The sequence below is a fragment of the Neovison vison genome, chromosome 10 (genome assembly GCF_020171115.1).
Source record: "Neovison vison isolate M4711 chromosome 10, ASM_NN_V1, whole genome shotgun sequence".
NCBI lineage: Eukaryota > Metazoa > Chordata > Mammalia > Carnivora > Mustelidae > Neogale > Neogale vison.
In genome coordinates this window covers 50,289,042-50,312,756 of record NC_058100.1, presented here as the reverse complement: position 1 = coordinate 50,312,756, position 23,715 = coordinate 50,289,042, and the positions used below count along the sequence as shown (strand labels likewise).

At 41.0% G+C, this 23,715-nt stretch overlaps 1 protein-coding gene across 1 annotated transcript; it reads left to right on the top strand.

Moving 5' to 3' along the window:
• The first annotated feature begins 10,888 nt into the window (after positions 1-10,888).
• On the top strand, positions 10,889-12,067 carry APOBEC4 (apolipoprotein B mRNA editing enzyme catalytic polypeptide like 4). Its single transcript, XM_044266292.1, has one exon. It carries the CDS (start codon positions 10,926-10,928, stop codon positions 12,024-12,026), a length of 1,101 nt encoding a protein of 366 aa, XP_044122227.1. The 5' UTR covers positions 10,889-10,925; the 3' UTR covers positions 12,027-12,067.
• Positions 12,068-23,715: the final 11,648 nt, after the last annotated feature.

The following is a 23,715-nucleotide window of genomic DNA, read 5'->3' as shown; positions in this document are numbered from 1 at the left end:
ATAGACAAATGGGACAAAAATAACACAAACCCACACACACACGGTCAAATGATCTTTGGTAGTGCCAAGGTGCCAAGAATATGCAATGGGAAAAGGACAGCTCTTCAACAAATGGTGTTAGGAATACTGGATATCCATATGCAAAAGAATGAAGTTGGGGGGCACCTGGGTGGCTCAGTGGGTTAAGCCTCTGCCTTCGGTTCAGGTCATGATCTCAGGGTCCTGGGATCAAGCCCCACAGCAGGCTCTCTGCTCAGCTCCTCTCTCTCTGCCTGCCTCTCTGCCTACTTGTGATTTCTCTCTGTCAAATAAACAAATAAAATCTTTTTAAAAAAATGAAATTGGACCCTTACCCTACACCATGCACACACACCAGAAAAACCCCAAAATGGATTAAAGAGTTAAACATAAGACCTGGAACCATAAAACTCCTAGAAGAAAACACATGGGGAAATCTTTGTAACACTGGTTTGATCAATGATTTCTTGAATATGACATCAAAAGCATGAGCAACAAAAGCAAAAATAGACGGGTGTTCCATTTACATTTATTGAAATGTGATTTAAAACTTTCATATCTTTTGATCTGTTTATGTCTTTTAATTATTTATAAAATGAGCTTATGATGTCTATGTCTTTTTTGTTCATTTTTCTATAAAATCACTTTCATTGAATTTTACAAAATGATCGGTGTACGATGGTTGGTAAACTGAAACTGGTCCTTCCCCTCAGACAGTCTGAAACCTTTTTTAGAGCATCTGTACAGATTCTGGGAGTAAAGATGGTGGCTTCACCCCGCACTTTGCTCCAGTTTTAGGAGTTACCTAAAGTTTCCTAAATTTTAGGAGTTACCTCTCATTCTAAGCATTTGCTGGTATTTACCTGGGACATCGGAGGAAACCGACATGGAGGAATTCTGCAAATCTGTGAATTTAGCAAATGAACTGTGGTCCAACAGAAAGTTTCCTGCTGGTAAGACTGTGCTGCCACCCTGTGGCCTTTCCATTTATAATCCCAAGCGAGGACATCCATCCTTTGCTTTTTTTTTTTTGGTCTTCTTTTCCTCTCTAACCCTAACACTTATCTTGTCCCATCTGTCCTACCTAATTCTCAGTGAGCCCCATGAAATCTACTGAATTCTCTCCTCTCCTTCTTTTCTTCAGTGTAGGTAGCTTCTTACTGCTACATAAATGTGGGCATTATTATTCAGTGTCTACCAAACCGCTATGAAAGCAGTGAATTATATAATTAACTGGCCATGTGCCTTCAAATAAAAGTTAAAAAAAAAAAGGCAATAAAATATAAGTTATCCAAGTCACCTTAGAGGTAGCAACTAGCAACACACAAGCCACCTTAGATACACCCCACATTGGGAAGCCAGAACACAGATTAGAAACAATTTTTAGAGTGTTAACCTGAATAAAGGTCTTTTAAAAATATATATATCAGTATGAGAGAGTTTGGCCTTTGCAAAGCTTTTTCATTATAATCTCATATTACTTTTTTTTTAAAGATTTTATTTATTTATTTGACAGAGAGAGATCACCATTAGACGGAGAGGCAGGCAGAGAGAGAGATAGAGGGAAGCAGGCTCCCTGCCGAGCAGAGAGCCCGATGCGGGACTCGATCCCAGGACCCTGAGATCATGACCTGAGCCGAAGGCAGCAGCTTAACCCACTGAGCCACCCAGGCGCCCAATCTCATATTACTTTGATGCAGATAATATTCACTGTAACTCATCCGACTGAAGATGAAGATGGCAAGGGAACAAAGGAAGACAGAGGAAAGGAGTCTGCTTGGGGAAATAGATGTTTCTTCAAAGTTCTCCCTTCCTGTACATATCAATTTAGCATAAGAATTGTGAGCAGGAACCCCATGATCAAAGTCCTTCATTTCCTTGTGGCTAGACTCAATTTTAAAAATCATTTTTATGTGGGCACCTGGGTGGCTCAATCAGTTGAGCATCTGCCTTGGCTCAGGTCATGATCTAAGGATCCTGGGATGAGCCCTGCTCTGCTCAGCTGGGGAGTCTGCTCTCTCTGTCTCCCTCTGCCCCTCCGCCTGCCCCTGGGTTCACTAACCCCACACATAAATAAAATACATAAAATTTTAAAAGTCATTTGTGCAACCTAAATGAAGCTTTGTGAAGCCGATCTTCCTTTGGAATCTTCCTACACCTAAGAGATGCAAAAAATGGTGGCTCATGCGAAACAATAAAACTGGACGTTTATCTCACACCATATACAAAAACCAACACAAAATTAAAGACAAATGTAAATGGTGAAACTATAAAACTACTAAAAGAAAACATAGGAAAAGTGTTCTTGACATTGGTCTTGGTGATGAATTTTTGAATATGACATCAAAAGTACAGGCATCAAAAGCAAAAATAAGGGTGCCTGGGTGGCTCAATCGGTTAAGCATCTGACTCTTGCTTCCGGCTCAGGTCCTGATCTCAAAGTCATGGGACTGAGCCCCAAGTCTCAGCGCCAGTCTGCTCAAGATTCTCTGCCTCTCCCTCTCCATCGGCCCTTCTCCCTGCTCTCTTGCTCGCTCGCTCTCTCTCCCTCTAAATAAGCAAATAATTTTCTTTAAAAAAGCAAAAATAGGGGTGCTTGTGGCTCACTTGGTTAAGTATCTGCCTTCAGCTCAGGTCATGATCCCAGGGTCCTGGGATCCGGCCCCACAGAGGCTCCTTGCTCCATAGGGAGCCTGCTCCTCCCACGCCCTCTGCCCCTCCCCACACCTCACTTGTGCTCATTTCTCTCTCTCTCTCAATAAAATCTTTAAAAAAAAAAAATCTTTAAAAAAAATAAAAAATAGACAAGTAGGACTACATGATGCTAAAAAGCTTCTGCACATCTGAAGAAACTTAATCAACAAAGTACAAAGGCAACCTACAGATGGTGGGAGACATTTGCTAACAAATTTGCTAATATTTGCTAACCCCGATGAGGGACTAATATCCAAAATATCTAAGGAATGTGTGTAATAGCAAAAAGAAACCAAATAATTTACTTTTTAAAAGATTTTATTTATTTATTTGAAAGAGAAAGAGAATGAGAGGGGGAGACGGTCAAGGGGAGAAGCAGACTCCCTGTGGAGCTGGAAGCCTGATGTGGGACTCAATCCCGGGACTCCAGGATCATGACTGGAGCCAAAGGCAGTCGCTTAACAAACGGAGCCACCCAGGTGCCCCAAACAATTTGATTTTAAAAACGGCAAAGGAGGGAGCCTGGGTGGCTCACACCCAAACCACCTCACACCTGTTTGGATGGCTATTATCAAAAAGACAAAAGAAAACAAGGGTTGGTGATGACACAGAAAAGGGAGCTGTTAGTTGGAATATAAAATGATAGAGCCATGATGGAAAACAATATGGCAATTCCTCAAGAAATTAAAAATAAAACTACCATGAGATTTGGCAATCCCATTTCTGGGTATTTATCCAAAAGAAATGGAATCAGTATCTCAAAGATATGGTATCTGTACTCCCATGCTCACTGCAGTATTACTCACCATAGTCAAGGTACGGAAACAACCTAAATGTCCATAGACAGATGAATGAATAAAGAAGATGTGGTACACCCATAAAATGATATATTATTCAGCCTTTAAAAAGAAATCCTAGTGGGGCACCTGGGTGGCTCAGTGGGTTAAAGCCTCTGCCTTCGGCTCAGGTCATGATCTCAGGGTCCTGGGATTGTGCCCCACGTCACGCTCTCTGCTCAGCAGGGAGCCAGCTTCCTCCTCTCTCTCTGCCTGCCTCTCTGCCTATCTGTAATCTCTGTCTGTCAAATAAATAAATAAAATCTTTTAAAAAAATAAAAAGAAAAAGAAATCCTAGCATCTGCCACAACATGGATGAACCTGAAGGACATTATGTTATGTGAAATAAGCCAGAAACAGAAAGACACATATTGCATAATGCCATTTTTATAGGTGGAATCTAAAATACACTCGTAGAAGCATAGAGTAAAATGTTGATTGTCAGGGTTTGGGGCAAGGGGGAAATGGAGTAATGTTGGTCAATAGGTATAAAGTTTCAGTTATGTAAGATGACTAAGTTCTGGAGATCTAATGCACAGCATAACGACTACAGTTAACAATACAATATTGTTTACTTGAAATTTGCTAAGAGGGAGATCTTACATGTTCTCATGCAAACCCCCCAAAAAGATAAGTCTATTTGGTTATAGATTTGTTAATTATCTTGATTGCTGTAACCATTTCACAGTGTATAAGCCTATCAAAAGATCAAGCTGTACACCCTAAATATACACAATTTCTATTTGTCAATTAAATCTCAATAGAGCTGTTTTTAAAACTGGCTATGTGGGATCGCCTAAACCTGAAATTAACCTAAAATCCAATTGGTAAATATGTCAGTGGATAGAAACTCATTTTTAAGGGGATTTATTTTTAAGATTTATTTATTTATTTGAGAGAGAGAATCTTGAGCAGACCCCATACTCAGCACAGAGCCTGACACAGGGCTCAGCCCAGAGTTCACAACCTGAGCGTATGTCCAGAGTCAGACGCTTAACCAACTGAGCCACTCAGGTGCCCCTTCAGGGAACATTTTTAAATGGGATGTCATTTATTAATGTTAAATAAAGATGGAATCTTGATCTTATATTTACAAGTTCATCGAGCTAGGAGATGCTAGGAAGACAGAGGCAAGAAGGGAGCACAACGGAGGCATGCTCAGTGGCCAATGGTGGGGAAGGGACCAATAGCGAGTTGTCCCAGAAGCAAGCATGAAAGAATATGTAACCGAAAAATAGTTAGGTGAGACCCTTAAAAGGCAAAGATCAACATAAAACATCTAAACCAGAAGGAGTCCCCTCAAGCCTCAAGGAGAAAGGACAGATGCTGTTGGGGAGACTGGGAGTTTGAGAAACTAGCTAAGAGTGGTTAAGGCTGCTTGCAGGAAACCTTCTAGGTGCTTCCATTGTCCCTGCTGGGCTATTTTCAGCACAGGAAATGTGTTTAAGAACTTTGGGGTGACACTGGGGAGGGTATGGGCTATGGTGAGCGCTGTGAAATGTGTAAGCCTGATGATTCACAGACCTGTACCCCTGGGGCAAATAATACATTAAATGTTAAAAAAATAATTTTTAAAAAAACTTTGAGGTGGTAACTAATGGAAATACACAGTAGTGATCATCACTTGTTCCTTCAGGTGGCCTGAGGAAGAGGAAAGAGGGAATAATTGGGAGTGAGCACAGTGAGTCATGACCATCGACATGTCCGGTGTCCTAGGAGAAGACGTAGAGAGGCAGGGCAAGGGAACAGAACAGAACAGGCCGAGTGGCTCTTCCATTGGCGATGAACAGGGAGCCACCACGTTCCAGGGGGCGGGTTTGCCTTAAACTGGAGGGAAACAGATACATACCAACTGCAAGAGTCTCCCGGAATCTGTAAGAAGAGACTGCTGGCCCAGATCTGGACACACTGAAGAGCTCTACCTTCAGGGGCTGTGGACCTATTAGTAGAAAGTGCCTCCCTTTGGGGAGATCGAGTCTCTGCTCCCTCTCACCAAAACGCAAACTTCCTAAGAAAGGGCCCTGGTGTATCTACATGCAACGGAACCAGTGAATCATGTCCACATACTAGGCCCGGCACCTGCTCTAGATCAGGACAAAGACGCTGAGGAGCAGGACCTCAGAGCTTGATTCTTACAGCCAGAGGGAGAAAAACCCCAAGATGTCCCCAGCAGTCGTCAGCGAGTGTGCTTTCATGCAGACTGGAATATGCATTCATGTATATTTTCATCTTCGGAACAGGTGGTTTGAAATGCAAATAAAGTAATAAGTGTCAGAGCCGTATCCTAGCAGTAGCTACTTTGCAAACGTTACCATGGCACCGATTCAACACTGTTCTTAGAGGCAGCCACACCTCAGCAAGGTTTTTCTAACTTGGGACAGCAAAGTTCAAAGGAACTAACAGAGACAAACTGCGAAAGAGTCCCGAACCGATTCGGAAGGTGAAGCTCGCCAGCACGACCGGCCTCGGGAACCCCTCGAAAAGGGCATGGTACTGAAAGGAGGAAAAAAGGGAGCGGACCATCTTCTAGAACACCTGGAATGTTATCCAAGCCTGGAGACAAAATGATGGTAATTATAACTGCTAACATTTGTTTTTAGCTGCTAACAGATTGTGCACAGATTGGGAAGGGCAAACTCCATTCTCCCACTACTCCAGTGCAAACTGTGCTTTACCAGTACTCACTAATCCTAGCTGGGGGTGAAGAGAGAGCAGATTGTCCTCATGTATGCCTCATTTATGTTAAAGGAAGGAAGGCTGTCATCCCAAGGCTGCAGTCCAGGGGCCACTCACAACCAGTAGCAAGGCGCTGGGCTCTACAGATCTCTGCTTCTTACTAGTAGACCTGCTCTACCGAAGGCATCATGCCTTTCCCAAGCACCTCCAAAGGTGGGAGGGAAAGGACGAGCTAGTAGGGACACAGGATGCTGGGGAGACAAGTCTCAGCCAACCTGGCCTGTGAACCAACTAAGATTCCCTGAGTCTGGTCCTGGGCTCAACAGGGTATGCCCCTGCCTGGGTAGTGGCAGAGTGACTGGGCGGATAAGCAGAAGTGAATGATACAAAAGAGTCTGTGATCATTGGCCAACCGATGATACAAATCACCAATTCTCTAAGAGTTCAAAGCTGATGGAGGTCTTTCCTGCTTCCCTCTCAGATGAAGGTGATCAAAGAAAAGTCTTCGAAAGACCCTCTGAAAAAGTGGAGGCTCCACCCCTGGGGAACCACAGCTGACTGACAGTGAAAAGCAAGAACGAACCTCCAGAGCTCCCCCACCCCCGTGCCCTATGGAGGCCACCAGTCCTTAAGATCTCCTTAAAGACAGGAAGGATGCATCCTTCCCAGCTAAAACAGCAGATGGAGTACAAAGAGAAGAGTACTTAGAAAAACAGCTGGGACTTCCCATACTGCCTTTATTTTGAAAGATACAAAGACTTCTGCTTCCCATAAGGATAAGTGTGGGATGATTAAGTGTAGTTAACTCCACCCATTCCATCCACCCTAAAACAGGCAGACAAAGGCCTCATGTTACGGTTTCCGGAACAGTCCAGTTGAATCATGGGGGACTTAAAACTGCAGTCTTAGTACTCCTTTGGATATAGGCTGTGCCACCCAACAGAAGACCACATCCAAGGCTCCAGATTCAAAAGCAAGTGGGACTCTGGGCTTGGTTTCAGCAAGTTTTGATATTCAGAGACATCTATCTGGTCTGATGGGTAAGGCTGAAAGAGGAGGAAATCCAGGGAGAAAACAGTGCCCAGGATCAACCCAGGATGGTGTGAGGCTCCAGGTAATGCATTCGTTGCCAAAAGGAGAAGAAAAGAAAGTCCGGGACCCAGAGGAAAAGATAGGCAAGGGCTGGGAGGCCTCGGGGCATGAATTCAGTCACGCCAGGAAAGTGCAGAACTGAGGAGGACACTGAGGTAAATGTCTGACCCTATGGACTAAATTGAAATGACAGAGATTAGGAGAAACCTGGAATTTGATGGGTTTGTGGCATCCAGAATTACTGCAGAGACATCAGCCATTAGGAAAATGGTGGCATGAGTAAATCACACTCCCTCGACAGCAGGACTGAGACTCCTAAACCATTTTCTGCCCAGGACAGGTTGGCAAAGGGGCGTTGCAGGTTTCAGTGGTACCAAATACAGCAGGGACGGAGCTGACTGGGGTTGAGGAAGAAAGAAGTTGATCTAAGTGCTTCCATACGAAAACTGTAATAAATACTCCTGAAATGACAAATTCAATTTTGGAAAGTGAGAAATATATTTTCTTTTGTTTTGTAATGGTCAGTTTATCTCTCTTTAATTTTCTGCTTTATCTGTGTTGTTGCCTGGACAAAGAGTTAAATGTAAAAGATAAAACCATACATACTAGAAAAAAATATGGGGAATACTTAACTCCTCTTTGATGGGGAAGTCTTTTCCAAATACAACAGTAAAAAATCTTAAGGGCGAAGATGAGACCATAGAAAAATGTAAAATTTGGTATAATTAAAAATGCCATCAGCATAATCAATGGCTCCATAAACCAGGTAAAATACTTGCAAAAATTATGTCAGCTAATATTCTTAATACAAAAAGAGTTCCTGCGGGGTGCCTGGGTGGCTCAGTGGGCTAAAGCCTCTGCCTTCAGCTCTGGTCATGATCTCAAGGTCCTGGGATCGAGCCCCACATTGGGCTCTCTACTCAGCAGGGAGCCTGCTTCCTCCTCTCTCTCTGCCTGCCTCTCTGCCTTCTTGTGATCTCTGTCTGTCAAATAAATAAATAAAATCTTTAAAAAACAAAAACAAAACAAACCAAAGAGAGTTCTTGCAAATCAGTAAGGAAATCCTCAACAAAGCGCTGGGTGGGGGGGGGGAGGGATCAGAGATATTTCACAGAAGGATAAATACTACAGACCAATAAGCATGTGAAAATGTGTTCAACCTCACGAGGAATTGAAAAGGTCCAAATTATAGCCAAAAAAGGATACGGATGCTCACTTCTCAAATGGGCAAAGGAGGATGAGAGAGAATTGGGACACCATCCTAAGAAGCAATCTGACAAAGTCTGAGCTAATAATAAAACTTTAGTAATCTACATTAAAAGGAAAGAAAAACACAACTTTGTTTCCAGAAATGCTCATTGAAGTATTATTTATAATAATAAAAAGAGGCAAGAACCAGAATATTTGATTACATATTTGTTGCATAATAAAATACTAATTAGCCATGAATATTGCTTTTTGAAAAATTTTTAATAACATGGGGAAGTACTCATGACCTATACTAAGTGAGAAGCGAAGTATAAAACATGATTTTATTTCTGTTGTGAATAACAAACACGTAGCAAAAAGACTGGAGGGAAGAGACATATTAACAGTTAGGGAACATAAACTGAGATAAATCAGTATGAGTTTTTATTTTTCCCTTTATGTATTAGCATTTTTAAAAATATCCTACAAGAAATACATAATACTTGAATAATACAAAGTTATTTAAAAATGTTCTTGAAACTATATTAGAATGCCCTAGGTTGCTGCGTGGGAACAATGTAACTGAGTAATTTTTGTTTAAAGGAAAAAAATCATTACTTACAGACCTCAACTTTTGTGGTTTAACATCCCAGAAACTATTCACTTGAAATATCCTAAAGAACCATATGTGCTTTCCAGAATGGTAAAGTTTCCAAAATGTTCTAACAAGACCCACCCACTGGAAATAAAACCCTCAAATAGCAAAGTGTTCACTACCCAAAGAATACTCAAATGGCATTCCCACGAGAAGTCTCCATGATCCTTTCCCCAAAAGGATAATTAGCTTCAATTTACTGCCACTGATCTGAAGAAACAGCTGATTTTAAATGCAAGCACATTCAAAACCTATGCAGATAATTAGATAATATCATTCAAGAAAGGGACAGGGGCGCCTGGGTGGCTCAGTGGGTTAGGCCACTGCCTTCGGCTCAGGTCGTGATCTCAGGGTCCTGGGATCAAGTCCCGCATCGGGCTCTCTGCTCAGCAGGGAGCCTGCTTCCCTCTCTCTCTCTACCTGCCTCTCCATCTACTTGTGATTTCTCTCTGTCAAATAAATAAAATCTTTAAAAAAAAAAAAAAAGAAAGAAAGGGACAAAGGAAGAACATGACAAACAAAATTGCAAAACCCCCGCTTGTTTAGGCTTTCAAAAACAAGAATTGTTTAGATAATCCCAGGATTTGTACTATCACTACTAAGAGCTAATCTTTAGTGAGTCCTTAACATGAGTCAGACACATAATAAAGCATTTTTTTTTAGATTTTTATTTATTTATTTGACAGAGAAAGATTACAAGTAGGCAGAGAGGCAGGCAGAGAGAGAGGAGGAAGCAGGCTCCCTGCCGAGCAGAGAGCCCGATGCGGGACTCGATCCCAGGACCCTGAGATCATGACCTGAGCCGAAGGCAGCGGCTTAACCCACTGAGCCACCCAGGCGCCCCCATAATAAAGCATTTTATATGTATTCTATTATTCACCCCCCAGATAACCTTTTACTGAGAGGTAAGTACTATTCTCATCCTCACTTTATAGACCAGGAAGCTGTGACTCCCAGACTTTAACAACTTGCAGAAAGTCACTGAGCCGGTAAGGGGCAGAGCCCAGATTGGAAACAAGGCAGTCTGTTTCCAGAGCTTGCACTGTTAACCCATTTGCTGTGTCGTCTCACAATCTGTGAAACAGGTAAAGCCGCATTATGCCTTTCTTTTTCATCTCCTCCCCACACCCCAAGAATCTCAATGAACAAAGATGAATCTTGAGCTTCCTCATCTATGCCTATATATAACTATCTTTTAAAATCAAAGACGCTGGGGCGCCTGGGTGGCTCAGTGGGTTAAAGCCTCTGCTTTCAGCTCAGGTCATGATCCCAGAGTCCTGGGATCGGTCCCGCATCTGGCTCTCTGCTCAGCAGGAAGCCTGCTTCTCTGTCTCTCTCTGCCTGTCTCTCTGCCTACTTGTGATCTTTCTCTGTCAAATAAATAAATACATAAATAAATAACTTTATTAAAAAAAATCAAAGACTCTGAGGCGCCTGGGTGACTCAGTGGGTTGAAGCCTCTGCCTTCGACTCAGGTCGTGATCCCAGGGTCCTGGGATCGAGCCCCACATCCGGCTCCCTGCTCAACAGGGAGCCTGCCTCCCTCTCTCTCTCTCTGCCTGCCTCTGCCTACGTGTGCTTTCTGTCAAATAAATAAATAAAATTAAAAAAAAAAATCACAGATGCTATAGCTATTGTGCTACCTTCTTTAAAGAAAAGTATGGCTCAATAAATCAATGCACTTTCTTTAGTTTTTCCTGCACTGGTTTTACGTATAATTTCTTTTCCTTGTTTAGGGTTGCAGCTAGAAGACCATAAATCTAGCAATGGAACCCTTATATGAAGAATACCTAGCAAATCGTGGAACAGTAGTAAAACCTTATTACTGGCTAAGCTTCTCTCTAGACTGTTTGAACTGTCCTTACCATATTCGGACAGGTGAAGAAGCAAGAGTTCCCTATACAGAATTTCATCAGATTTTTGGATTCCCTTACGGGCCAGTGTATCCTCAAACAAAACACCTCACGTTTTATAAGCTAAAAACTTCTTCTGGAAGCCTGGTGCAAAAGGGCCACGCTAGCAGTTGCACTGAGAACAATACCCATCCAGAATCGATGCTATTCGAGATGAATGGTTATTTTGACGCAGCCCGACACAAAAACAATGCTATCAGGCATATCATTCTGTATTCCAACAACTCTCCTTGTAATGAAGCCAACCACTGCTGCATCAGCAAAATGTACAATTTCTTAATAATGTATCCAGATGTTACTCTCAGCATTTACTTTTCTCAGCTCTATCATACTGAGGCCGAATTTCCTGCCTCGGCGTGGAACCGGGAAGCTCTCCGGAGCCTGGCCAGTTTATGGCCACAGGTCACCTTGAGCCCAATAAGTGGTGGAATTTGGCATTCTCTCCTCAACAGCTTTGTGAGTGGTGTCTCAGGACCCACTGTTTTCCAGCCCATTTTAACCGGGAGAGCACTGGCTGATAGGCACAACGCATATGAAATCAACAGGATAACGGGAGTGAAATCTTATTTCACTGATGCTCTTCCCCAGACAAAAGAGAATCGGAACATAAAAGCTCAGGCGGCTTTAGAGAGCTACCCCTTCAACAAGGTCTTTCCTGGGCAGTATCTTCAAGTGACACGTGGACAACCGCAACCCAGTCTGACCCCAGACCTCAGAGTTCCCGTAGTTTTTGTGTTGGTGCCTTTCAGAGACCTACCACCAATCCATGTGCATCAAAACGCACAAAAACCCAGGATTATTGTGAGGCACTTAAATATGCCTCGAATATCATTCCCGGACACCAAGGACCCCAGAAGGCCTCCCATGGGAACGCCAGTGGAGAGAGTGGAAATCACGGAGCAGGCTGCAAGTACCAAAGAAGCAGATGAAAAGAAGAAGAAAGGGAAAAAATAAAATCTATATTTCTACAACATGAGACCAAACAACTACGAGAGGACAAATTCAATAGCAAAGAAAAATCTAGAGACTTTCTCTCTTGGGTCTGATCCAAGATGGGAGATGAACTGATACACTAAAAGCAAAACCTGAAATATTTGCTATCTCAACTGCTATAAAGCTACCCAGCTTTTACCATAATCCAAGATGTTTTCATAAGCAACTTGACCTCTCTCCTTTACTTTGAAAGCGACAGTATCAAAATGGAGCCATTAGTACCTTATTAATACTTTGGTGTGGAAAAGAAAACGTCATTATTCTAGTTTACCCACACCATCTTTCCACCGAAAAAGGCCATGGACTAAACAGCTTCCTAAATTGGTTTTAGTATAAAAATTTACTGTAAAATTGGAAAACAGCCTGAAGTTACTGACATTAAGTGCTGTCTGCAAAAGCAAACCAGTGATTTTCCATTAATTGTTAATCATGAACAGAAGACCTTAGGCAATCCATTTTTTTCCTAAAGTGGTTCAAAATAGTTTTTTATGGGGAAAAAAAAAACAACTCTTTTGCTAATTGATCACATATAGCTGCAAAAATTGATTTTTGAAACCTAGTCACCTGCTCAATGTTGATTTTTCCCAGCACAGATCTCTCCTTCCTGATCAGACAACAGAGGCAGGATGATACATGAGACCCTGCAAAGGTTCCTTCCATCACACACCGTGTAAAATCCAAGCTGCTCTTCCGGGCTGTGAAACCTCCTTCTCTACCTTCCAGCTGCCCAATCTCATCGCAAGATTGTAAATTCCTACTGGTCAGGCACCTCCCTCTCCCTCTATGGTTTTCCCTTAGAATCTAGCCAAGTATCCAGGCATAATGCAGGTTGCAAGGTTGTGAATCTACATCTCAATAATGTTACCAATCACTGCTTTCCAATACTCCATACTCATTCCAACAAAGAGCTCGCTTAACCATCCTGCAATGGACATCATTTCTTTTTTAAGATTTTATTTATTTATTTGACAGAGAGAGATCACAAGTAGGCAGAGAGGCAGGCAGAGAGAGAGGAGGAAGCGGGCTCCCCGCTGAGCAGAGAGCCCGATGTGGGGCTCGATCCCAAGACCCTGGGATCATGACCCGAGCCAAAGGCAGAGGCTTAACCCACTGAGCCACCAGGCACCCCTGGACATCATTTTTTTGTTAGCATCCATTCCCCCTTTTTCTGATATAGCACCACAATGCATAATTTGTTTTACTTCCCTTTTCTCTAACCTCTTCTCTTTTCAGCAGTGTATATCTATACCGTCTCTTAAAATCTTGCTCGAAACACACTTCTAGGAAGTGCTCCTTGAATAACCATCTGAGCGTGTACATTAAAACACTTTGTTTAATTCATTCATTAATGCGGCCTCACTTCCCTCTTAGAAATATGTAAAAACATATTACGAGAAAAATGTATATCCATTTGTAACTGGCTACCAAATTTTTTCTTTTTTAAAAAAAAAAGATTTGCCTATTTTTAGAGAGAGCGTGCGTGGTGGGGAGGGGCAGAGGGAGAGAGAATCTCAAACAGACTCCCCACCGAGCATGGCCCTCCTGCCCCCCCACCCAATGTGGGCTCCACCTCACCCGGAGATCATGACCTGAGCTAAAATCAAGAGTCAGATGCTCATCCAACAGAGCCACCCAGGCACCCCAAATTTTTTCTTAAGTATGTAAAAGTAATGCTAAGCTAATAAGATAGTTCTGGGTGATGGGCATTGGGGAAGGTATATGTTATAATGAGAACTGGACATTGTATAAGACTGATGAATCACAGACCTGTACCCCTGAAGCCAATAATACATTATATGTTAATTAATTGAATTTAAATTTTAAAAAGGAAAAGTTTTTTTTTAATTTTTAAACATAAAAATAGGGGCGTTTGGGTGGCTCAGTGGGTTAAGCCTCTGCCTTCGGCTCGGGTCATGATCTCAGGGTTCTGGGATTGAGCTCTGCATCGGGCTCTCTGCTCAGCAGGGAGCCTGCTTCCCCTCTCTCTCTGCCTGCCTCTCTGACTACTTGTGATCGCTCTCTCTGTCAAATAAATAAATAAAATCTTTAAAAAAAATAAAAATAAATTAAAAGCTTAAAGCACATAGTAGTACTCCAAGTCAAAGGAGGAAGTGGAGGAGGAGAAGGAAAAGAAAATAAAAATGTTTAGAATAGAAATTTCTATTGTGATTAAAATAAACATCATTAAAATTTTTAAAAGAATATTCTATTGTTAATGTGAAAATTTTTATAGAATTATTGGAATATAATTATGTTGTAGTATATAGTAATTATTATTTTATAAGTACTGAAGTTTATTATAAGATTATGAAACCATCTGTCTACAATTTGGGATGTAGAGTCAAAAAAAAAAAAAAAGACCCAATGTGACAAATTCAGCTTCTCTATCCAGGTGGGCAACTGAGCTAAGAACATTGGCAAATCTGAACGGTTTGGGGAACCGGCTCTGAAGCCTCTTGCCAGGCTGGCTGGGGATGTCCCGCAGCAGCTGGGAAGGACCTGCCCACCTTACAGGCCTCTCAAAGAAAGGGAAAAAGTAGATTCAAATAGTTGCCATGAACTCTATCTACAAAGTGGTCAAAAGACATAACAATCGGGCTACAAAGCATTCAGTTAAAAACCAAGTCTGAAGGGGAGCCTGGGTGGCTCAGTCAGCTAAGATCCAACTTGTGATCTCCGCTCAGGCCATGATTTCAGGGTTCTGAGACTGAGCCCCAAGCTGGGCTCCATACTCAGCATAGAGTCTACTTGGATTCTCTCTCTCTCTCTCTCTCCCCTCTTCTGGCCTTCCTCCCACTCACACTCTCTCCCACTCTCCCTAAAAAAATAAATAAATCTTTAGAAGAAACATTTAAAGAAAACATAGTCTGAAATCTGAGATGAATTTGTATTTCAATAGTATATAACAAAGGGAGAAATGTTGCCTGAACTATAGGACAGGAAAGTCTCTTTTGGCAGTTAAATTTTTGTACTAGTTAGATACCTGGTGCTAGGAAGAATGTCACTGACAGGTCATGAGTCCTGGCCCGTGTAGTCAAGCCTTCAAGAGACTGTTAAGAGAGCATAAAGATATAGGGCCCTAGGCATGTAGCCTCTCTCTCCCCTTCGGTAAAACAAGAGATATCAACGAGCTCATACATAATGTCCTTTCAGCTCTACCCATACTAAGATGGCTTGGATCAGAAGAACAGATCCACAGAGCAAGTGTTCACAGTGCAGTGGTTACACTTCTTAATCACGTAACGGATTCCTGGTCACATCGGGCTGGCCCGGGGACTTAGGGAAGCGTCAAAGTGGGAACGTTCCACCTCTCTTCAGCACACTGGGGTTACTGTTAGTGAAGAATTATCACTGCTCCCACACTTAGGGAAACTCCAATAAAGAAAACACAAGCCAATAAATTACGCAGCTAGTGGTGGGTGACTTAAAGGAGGAAGGGGGCTCTATCCCAAGAAACTGATGAGAAAGGGGAACATTACCTTTGTGCATCTACCATCCTGCAGGTTTGGCTCTTAGTCTTTAGGCTCAGCTACCTGCTTAGTCAGTACAGAGAGTGAATCTATCTATCTGTATCTATCTGTAATGAATCAGGGCAGACCTTGATTAGTTAAGCTCCCAAGACAGACATGTAAAAACAGAAGGCTAACGTACTGATTTCCAGTGAGACTTATAACGGGATATGCAACCAGATAATTCAAGCAGTCTCGTCTATACAACCTCTCCATGCAGAGATGCTACCTGAGAAGCCAAGTTATTTTTTTTTTTTTAAGGTTGCTTTGTGGATTAGGGGAGTTCATTATTTGAATCAAATGTTTAGTGCCATCACTGCTTACCAGCTGCTTACCAGAGACACTGTGCCTGAAACGGTGGGCTCTGCCCAAGGACCCCAAGCCCCAGACAGTGTTTAAGGGGGCCGAGACTGTAAGAGACCACAGAAACCTTTATAACCAACTCCTGCCATGACTAGTACAGATTCTCTATAGATGTTAATGTTTTATCAAGCTACCATCTAATCCAGTTGGCTTGGGAGCAAATCCTATCTGTTACTATGTAGTTTTTTTATTCAAAGCACATGAAATCCAAAAAATTTAGCTCAAACAATATCATGTTATGCATCTTATTTCCAAAGGTTCTAAAGAAAGCTGCATGATGACTTACACTAATTAAGAATAATATTATTACTGCCTAACATTTAGTGAGAACTGTATGTCAGTCGCTTTTCTAAACAGTTACATGTATTAACTCATTTAACGCTCCCAATAATCCCATGACGTAGGTATTACTAAAATATCTATTTTCTTTTTTTAAAGATTTATTTTTCTTTTTAGATTTTATTTATTTATTTGACAGACAAAGATCACAAGAAGGCAGAGAAGCAGGCGGGGGTTGGGGGGGTGGGAAGCAGGCTCCCGGCTGAGCAGAGAGCCCAATGTGGGGCTCCATCCCAGGACCTCAGGATCACGACCTGAGCCGAAGGCAGAGGCTTTAACCCACTGAGCCACCCAGGCGCCCCTAAAATATCTATTTTCATGTAAGAAAACTGCACCACAGAAAGCTCATGGAGTAAAGGCTGAGCTAAGGGCAAACCCAGGAGCTCTAACTCCAGAATCCCTGTTCTTAATCACTACACTTTAATGGCTCTCAAAATAGCAACAATATGGACTCAGTACAAAGCCTGGGATCAATACCCATTTTTACCTGCACTGAGACCTTTCTGTAGTTCTGCTCAGACTATTGTATCAATTGGCATCCTGTAGACTATGGGAGCTAGGGAGGCTGGGTGGGCTGGTATGGAGAACTTCAGGAGGTCTAGATCCCGGGGTCTGAACACCCTCCCCATCCCCAACTCTTGTTTTAGCTGGAGCCTCATACCAAATATACACCCTAAGATTACCTTGACTTGATGTCTCTGACTCTCAGGGATGTAGCAAATCAGAGACCTAAGGCAATGGAACATCGCTTTATTACCCTATTTAGTTAATTAAATCAAATTGGTGCCTCAAAAAATTAAAAAGAGAATTATGTGATCCAGCAATTCTTCTGAGTACATAACCAAAAGAATTGAAAATGGGGTCTCAGGTATTTGTATAACCATATTCATAGCAGCATTATTCATAAGAGCCATAAGTAATCCAAGTGTCCCTCAATAGATGAATGGATAGAGAGAATGTCGAATATACATACAATGGAATACTACTCAGCCTTGAAAAGGAATGATGTCCTGACACATGCTACAGTTGTGAATGAATCTTGAGGAAACCACATTAAGTGAAATAAGCCAGCCACAAAAACGAACCAAGTACTGTATGAATCCACTAATATGTGATCCCTAGAGCTATCAAATTTATAGAGACGGTAAGATGGCTATCGTTCAGAGCTGGGGAGAGGAGTGGGGAATGGGGAGTTATTGTTTAATGGGTACAGGGTCCAGATCTGTAAGATAAAAAAAGGTCTGGATATGGATAGTGGTAATGGTTGTACAATAATGTGAACGTAATTAATATTACTTAGAGGTACACTTAAAAATGCTAAGACAGTAAATTGTTATGTGTATTTTGCTACAACTTGAAAAAAATTAAGTGGAATTATTCATCAACACCTACTGATCTCTTCCTATACCAAAAAAAGTGACATCTTTTGTGACAGACTAAATATTAGGTAACAGCCTCTATGTCTAGTCTCAAAATACTGAGATAAGGTGGGACAAAACCTGAAAAACACATGTCTTTGAAAAAATCATTACAATAATAAAGTTTTTTAATATTTTTTAAGTTCACAGTTTAGAGTTCATTTCAAGCTATTGAAAACCTTGGTGTAGGTTTATTGGGACCTTGATACCTAGTTATATCCTTATTTTTAACACAAAGGTAAGCAGCACAGTTGGGGATAGTGAGAAAGACTTGTGGTGATTAAAAGCACAAGATTTGGAATCTGACATACCTAATTACCATACCAGTAGTAATACCACTCAGTGGCTGAGTTACATAACCTCTCTCAGTCTTAGTTTTTTGACCCATAAAATGGACACACTAACTTCTAAGTCCTAGAGCTACTCTGATAATTAGATAAAGTAAATAGATTGTTTACCATGTCTAACACAAAACAAACATCAAGCAGTCACTATTATTAATAAAATATTAATAGAACAAGGATAGACAGTAGAAAAAGTAGGAATTGCAGGATCTTTCAAATTCTATCAAAACCATAAATTTTATTTTCTATAAGAAGTAACAATATAGTACTAGGATTTGTAACAATCATGTTAGGGGAAGGAAAAAAGTTTGATTTTAATATTTTGCTTAAAGCAACAAGAGAAGCAATAAGTCCATGGTCATGCAAGATATTAAAATAATTGTAAGAAAATATTTTGTGCAACTTTTTGCAAAAAAACTGGCAATCTAGATAGAATGCATGATTTATTATGAAAATATAAATTATAAAATTGACTCAAAAAGAAAGAAAAACCAAACAAGTCAATAACCACAGAAGAGAGAGATGATCAAAGATCTAACCCTAAAAATATGAGCAAGTCCAGATAATTTTGCAAGCCTATTTTAGAACTCTCAAAGAAAAAAGAGCATAGTAATTTTCTAATCACATTTTTCCAGAGCATAGAAGAGAAGGCAGAAATCTTCTCAACTCATCTTACAAAGCTATACTAATTCTAATATCAAAATTGAATAGAGATGGCAAAGAATACTATGGGGCAATCTCACTTACATGTATTGATTCTGAAATCACGTAAACAAAATATAAACTAATCGAAATTATCAAGTAATTAACCACAACTATCAAGTAAATAACCACAATCTATTCTAGAAAGGCGGGAATGGTTCAGTGCAAAAATATATATATAGATGGGGCACCTGGGTGATCAGTCAGTTAAGCGTCTGCCTTCTGCTCAGGTCATAATCTCAGGGTCCTGGGATCAAGCCTGTATGGAGATCCTGCGTTAGGCTCCTTGCAGGGAGTCTACTTCTCCCTCTCCCTCTGCCCCTCCCCAACTCCCCTCATGCTTGCTCTCTCTCTCTCTCAAATAAAATCTTTAAAAATATATATATATAGAGAGAGAGAGCATATATGTATACACACATATATGAATATATGTATATATTCATTACATTTAATTAAAAGATAAAAAGTAATACTGTTTTTGTTACTAGGCCCCTCAAAAAAAGCATTTGATAATTCCAGCAGTCATTCCTAAATATCCTAAAATAACAGGAGATATAAACTGGTTAAATACCAACATCATTTCCATTAAAATAGAAACAAGGAAGAGACCCCTAATATCACCCAGTTTTTCAACACTGCTTTTGTGAGTACGACTAATGCAATAAGATTTAAAAAAATAAATGAAAGTGATATAAATATTAGAAAAGAAAATGTAAGTTATCCTTATCTCAAATATTATGATTATATACTATGACAAGAAATGCAACCCTAAAACAACTGTTAGCATTAATAAGAGATCCCAGCAGTGGGAAAGAATACAGAATAAATAAATTTTTAAATCCATAGCTTCTCTTAATATTATTATAAGCAGGTAAAAAAATTAAACAGAGAGTCCAATTCAAAACAATGTTTAACAAATAAGATTTATTTTTGTTTGATTTAGCACTAAATGTTTTTCCTGAGACAAGAGTACAGATTAAAATTTTTAATCTTATAAGTACTAATATATAAATAAAGGCCCCATTGTAAAATAGTTCACCCTATCTATCCCATCCTAATGTATAATCATAAAGTTATATAAAGCTAAAATAAATCACAAAGCAAAAATGGAATGGAAGGCTAGTGGTTCAACACAGAACTAGTTCATTTGGATATTATGTACAAGCATTAGACCAACTATAGTCTAGGTAACATGCTAAAAAATCTTTTTATAGGGGTGCCTGGGTGGCTCAGTGGGTTAAGCCTCTGCCTTCAGCTCGGGTCATGGTCTCGGGGTCCTGCGATTGAGCCCCACATCGGGCTCTCTGCTCAGCGGGGAACCTGCTTCCCCCTCTCTCTCTGCCTGCCTCTCTGCCTACTTGGGCCTCTCTCTCTGTCAAATAAATAAATAAAATCTTTTTAAAAAACTTCTTATATTGTACTATTATGTTTCTAGAGAACAGTGGTATTACATCACCATTACCAGAACTGAACTTCACTTATTTATTTTATATTTATAACACATGTTTGATGTATTTGATTAACACTGGCCTCCCTTCCATCTCATTGCTGTGGGATTCAATGTCTTCGTTTGTTAAGTATTTAGTGTCAAGGCTGGGGAAAACAAGCACATGGTAGTAGAGCACTCAGTTTAAAATATCTGAAAAGAAAGACCTATTATAAAATAGTTTTATCAAAATCCTTTCTAATTAAAAAGATTCTTCACTCTTTGCATTATCACAGATAATAAAAAGGAGCTACATACTATCACGCAGCATTAACCTTGAGAAAATTAAGATTTAGTCTGAATACTTTAGTATTCAACTAAACCAGGTTATTTGCACAGTAAATAAAATGTCTTAAAACCTATGGATCTGTTATTTCAGGGATACACACTCATTTGGAAAATAAAATAGGGAGAATAATATTACCTAAAATGAATTAAGTACCATGGTTAACATAAAAAGTTGTAATTTGCAAAAAAGTGGAATAATGTATATTATCTAATTAAAACATAATTAAGGACAGGTTTCAACACACACACACACACACACACACACACACACACTTCCCTAAAGCTTTATAGATTTGACTGTTAGCTGATTAGGGTAGGGAGGAAATTAAAGTATCCATTAAGAAATACTCACTCTCTAAATATGATTCCAAAATTGTTAGATTATTCATTGGATACAAATATGTTTCATACTTATTATACTAGGTACTTATCATTGCAAGACAATAAAAAATACCACATTGGAAAAGGACCTTTTGACATTATTACATCTCAAATGTATTATGCATTATGCAACTGAGAATTAGTTATATTTAACACATTCAACATATAGAGCAAAATTCTGAGTAATCAAATCAATTATACCCTTGAGCAACTCGATTTTTTAAATTCCTCTCACTATTCCCTTAAGTTGATTTCTACCCCAGAATTCCTCCCAGTTCTAAAATAAGAGAACAGAGACATTTCCTAAATAAGACCTAATACAAAAGAAGAGAAATGTAAGAGAAGGGATACATTAGTCTTAAATCCTTGTTTCTGTTTGCTCTCAATAGCGCTTCTACTGTTCAATTTTCTCTTCAAAGAAAATCTTGATTTAGAAGAACAAAAGAGTACAATCATCTTTCACATAAAAACAAGTATACTGTTGAGCTCTTACCAAAGTTAGCGAAAGATTGAAACTGAGGAGGAAATAGTAAAACAAATCTTTATTGTAAATTATATAATGCCACTCACCATAGTAATGGTCTGATACATTGGCATATGTATTTTTAAAGATTCTATTTAAAGATTCTATTTATTTATTTGACAGGCAGAGATCACAGGTAGGCAGAGAGGCAGGCAGAGAGAGAGGAGGAAGCAGGCTCCCTGCTGAGCAGAGAGCCTGATGCGGGGCTCGATCCCAGGACCCTGGGATCACGACCTGAGCCGAAGGCAGAGGCTTCTAACCCACTGAGCCACCCAGGCGCCCCTGGCATATGACCTTTTAAAATAAATATTACCAACAGGTAGAAAAATTTCCTCTGCTCTCTGAAAACAGAGCATGGAGGAGTTCTTTATCATGTGTTTGCATAACTTGAATCTTAAAGAAATGTCACTTCCACCACCTAAATGATATATTTTCTATAAGAGTGATTTAATTGAGAAGAGAAAAATGCCATATTGCTTCTTCCTTTCAAGAAAGGATGCATTCCATTCCTGAGAACTCCCTCTGTCTCTCTCCATATATACATATACATACACATATATATGTCTATATCTCCACATATATACATATGTATACATGTCAATGTAGATATAGATACACATATATACATATGTATGCGTATCTGTCCAACAAATGGTTGATTTTGAGATGTCTCTTCCTTTCCTTACTGATTCATTATGTTCACTCTGACTTTCAAACATTTATGCATTCATCAATGAATAACTGAGTACTTAAATGTATTGAGTTCTACCTGCATGCCGAGCATTATATCAGATGTAAATAAGATACAAAATAAATATAAGACAAGTCTTTGCCCTCCAGAATCTTTTGATCTCTTCCAGGAACGAAATAAAACATGATCTGTCATTAAATAATTCATAAGACTAGTGCCAAAATCAATGGTACAGGTAACATGTATTTTACATGTACATAGAATTTTAGAGCTTCGGAACACTTTCCTGTACTTAATCATCAGAACAGACTCGTGAAGTACACATTATTAGCTCCACTTCAGCGACGAGGAGCCTGAAATTCAGAATTTTAAGTGGAATGCCTCAATCAAATGGATTATGAGTCGAAAAGACCTGAGCCAGGATTTCCCGACTCTGAGTCCAGTGCTCTCTTCAATACAGCACAGGAAACTAAGGATTGGGGTGTTAACAGGGCAACAACCGGCTTTCAGCTTGAGATGGAATTGAGCTAGACCTGACAGGATGTCAGGAAAACATAAAGCTATCTGAGCAGCGTCCAGCTGAATGTCCAAAATAATTTTATTCTGCAAATATCTGTATTTCAGTGTTATACACAGAGCACACCTACCATTTCTTTAGTGCGAGTGACTCTATCTTCTTATAAGAGCTTTGCTCTCAGAAACGAGGATGTCAAATGTAAGGAAAAGCTGGCCTAGCAGGATCATACAAATCTTAAGTCACAAACATAAATCTTCAAGATCTGGTTTCCACTAATCCTCACACGTTTTGTTTCCCCACATCGCCGGAGAGCGGAACTCGCCCCTGTCCTTTTCTAACAATCTTGCTCCAAACAGCCACTCATTTTAAGATGTCCGTGACTGACCCTACCCCAAACTCCACAGGTTCGCCCCAGTTTTGCCACCCCGGCCCCTGCCCAGAACCCCCCCCTCCCTCCCGACGGATATGATACCTACTCTGCAGGTGCCGTCGGGATGCTGTCACACAGCACTGACGGATAAGATATGACCTTTCGACTCCGTCCTTGGGGACCTCCCGCTGGCTGCACAGCGTAGCTCCAACCCGGGGAAAGGGGCTCCCGGCTCAGGAGCGCAGCCACCGGCAGTGCACGGTCCGAAGTGATGTCTCTGACAACTAAAACGACGCCGGGCGCACGGGCGCGCATCACTCCGCCCCAGACTCCTGCCAACTGCAGGGGACGCGGTCCGGCGACCAGTCCATCCCACCTCACAGGCAAGTCCGGGCCAGCCGGACCTCACGCAGGACCCAGATGACAGGTCGCCGGCAGCGGCGGCGGCAGCAAAAGCCACCCGCCCCCAGGGCCCATAGCCACCAAGCTAAGGACCCCCCCCACCCCCCGCCCCGACTGGACCGCAGAGAAGCGTTGCTATGGAAACCCTCTGAGGATCACATGACGGCACCGGACGACCAATTGCCTCTTCCCTCAGCCCGCGGCCCCGCTTTCGGCCCTCCCCCGGCCCCGCCCCCTCCGCCCCCGCCTCCTTCTCCCAGCCCCGCCCCTTTCCTGCAGAGAGCCCGCGTCTGCGCACTGCGTTCAGCGCGCTCCCT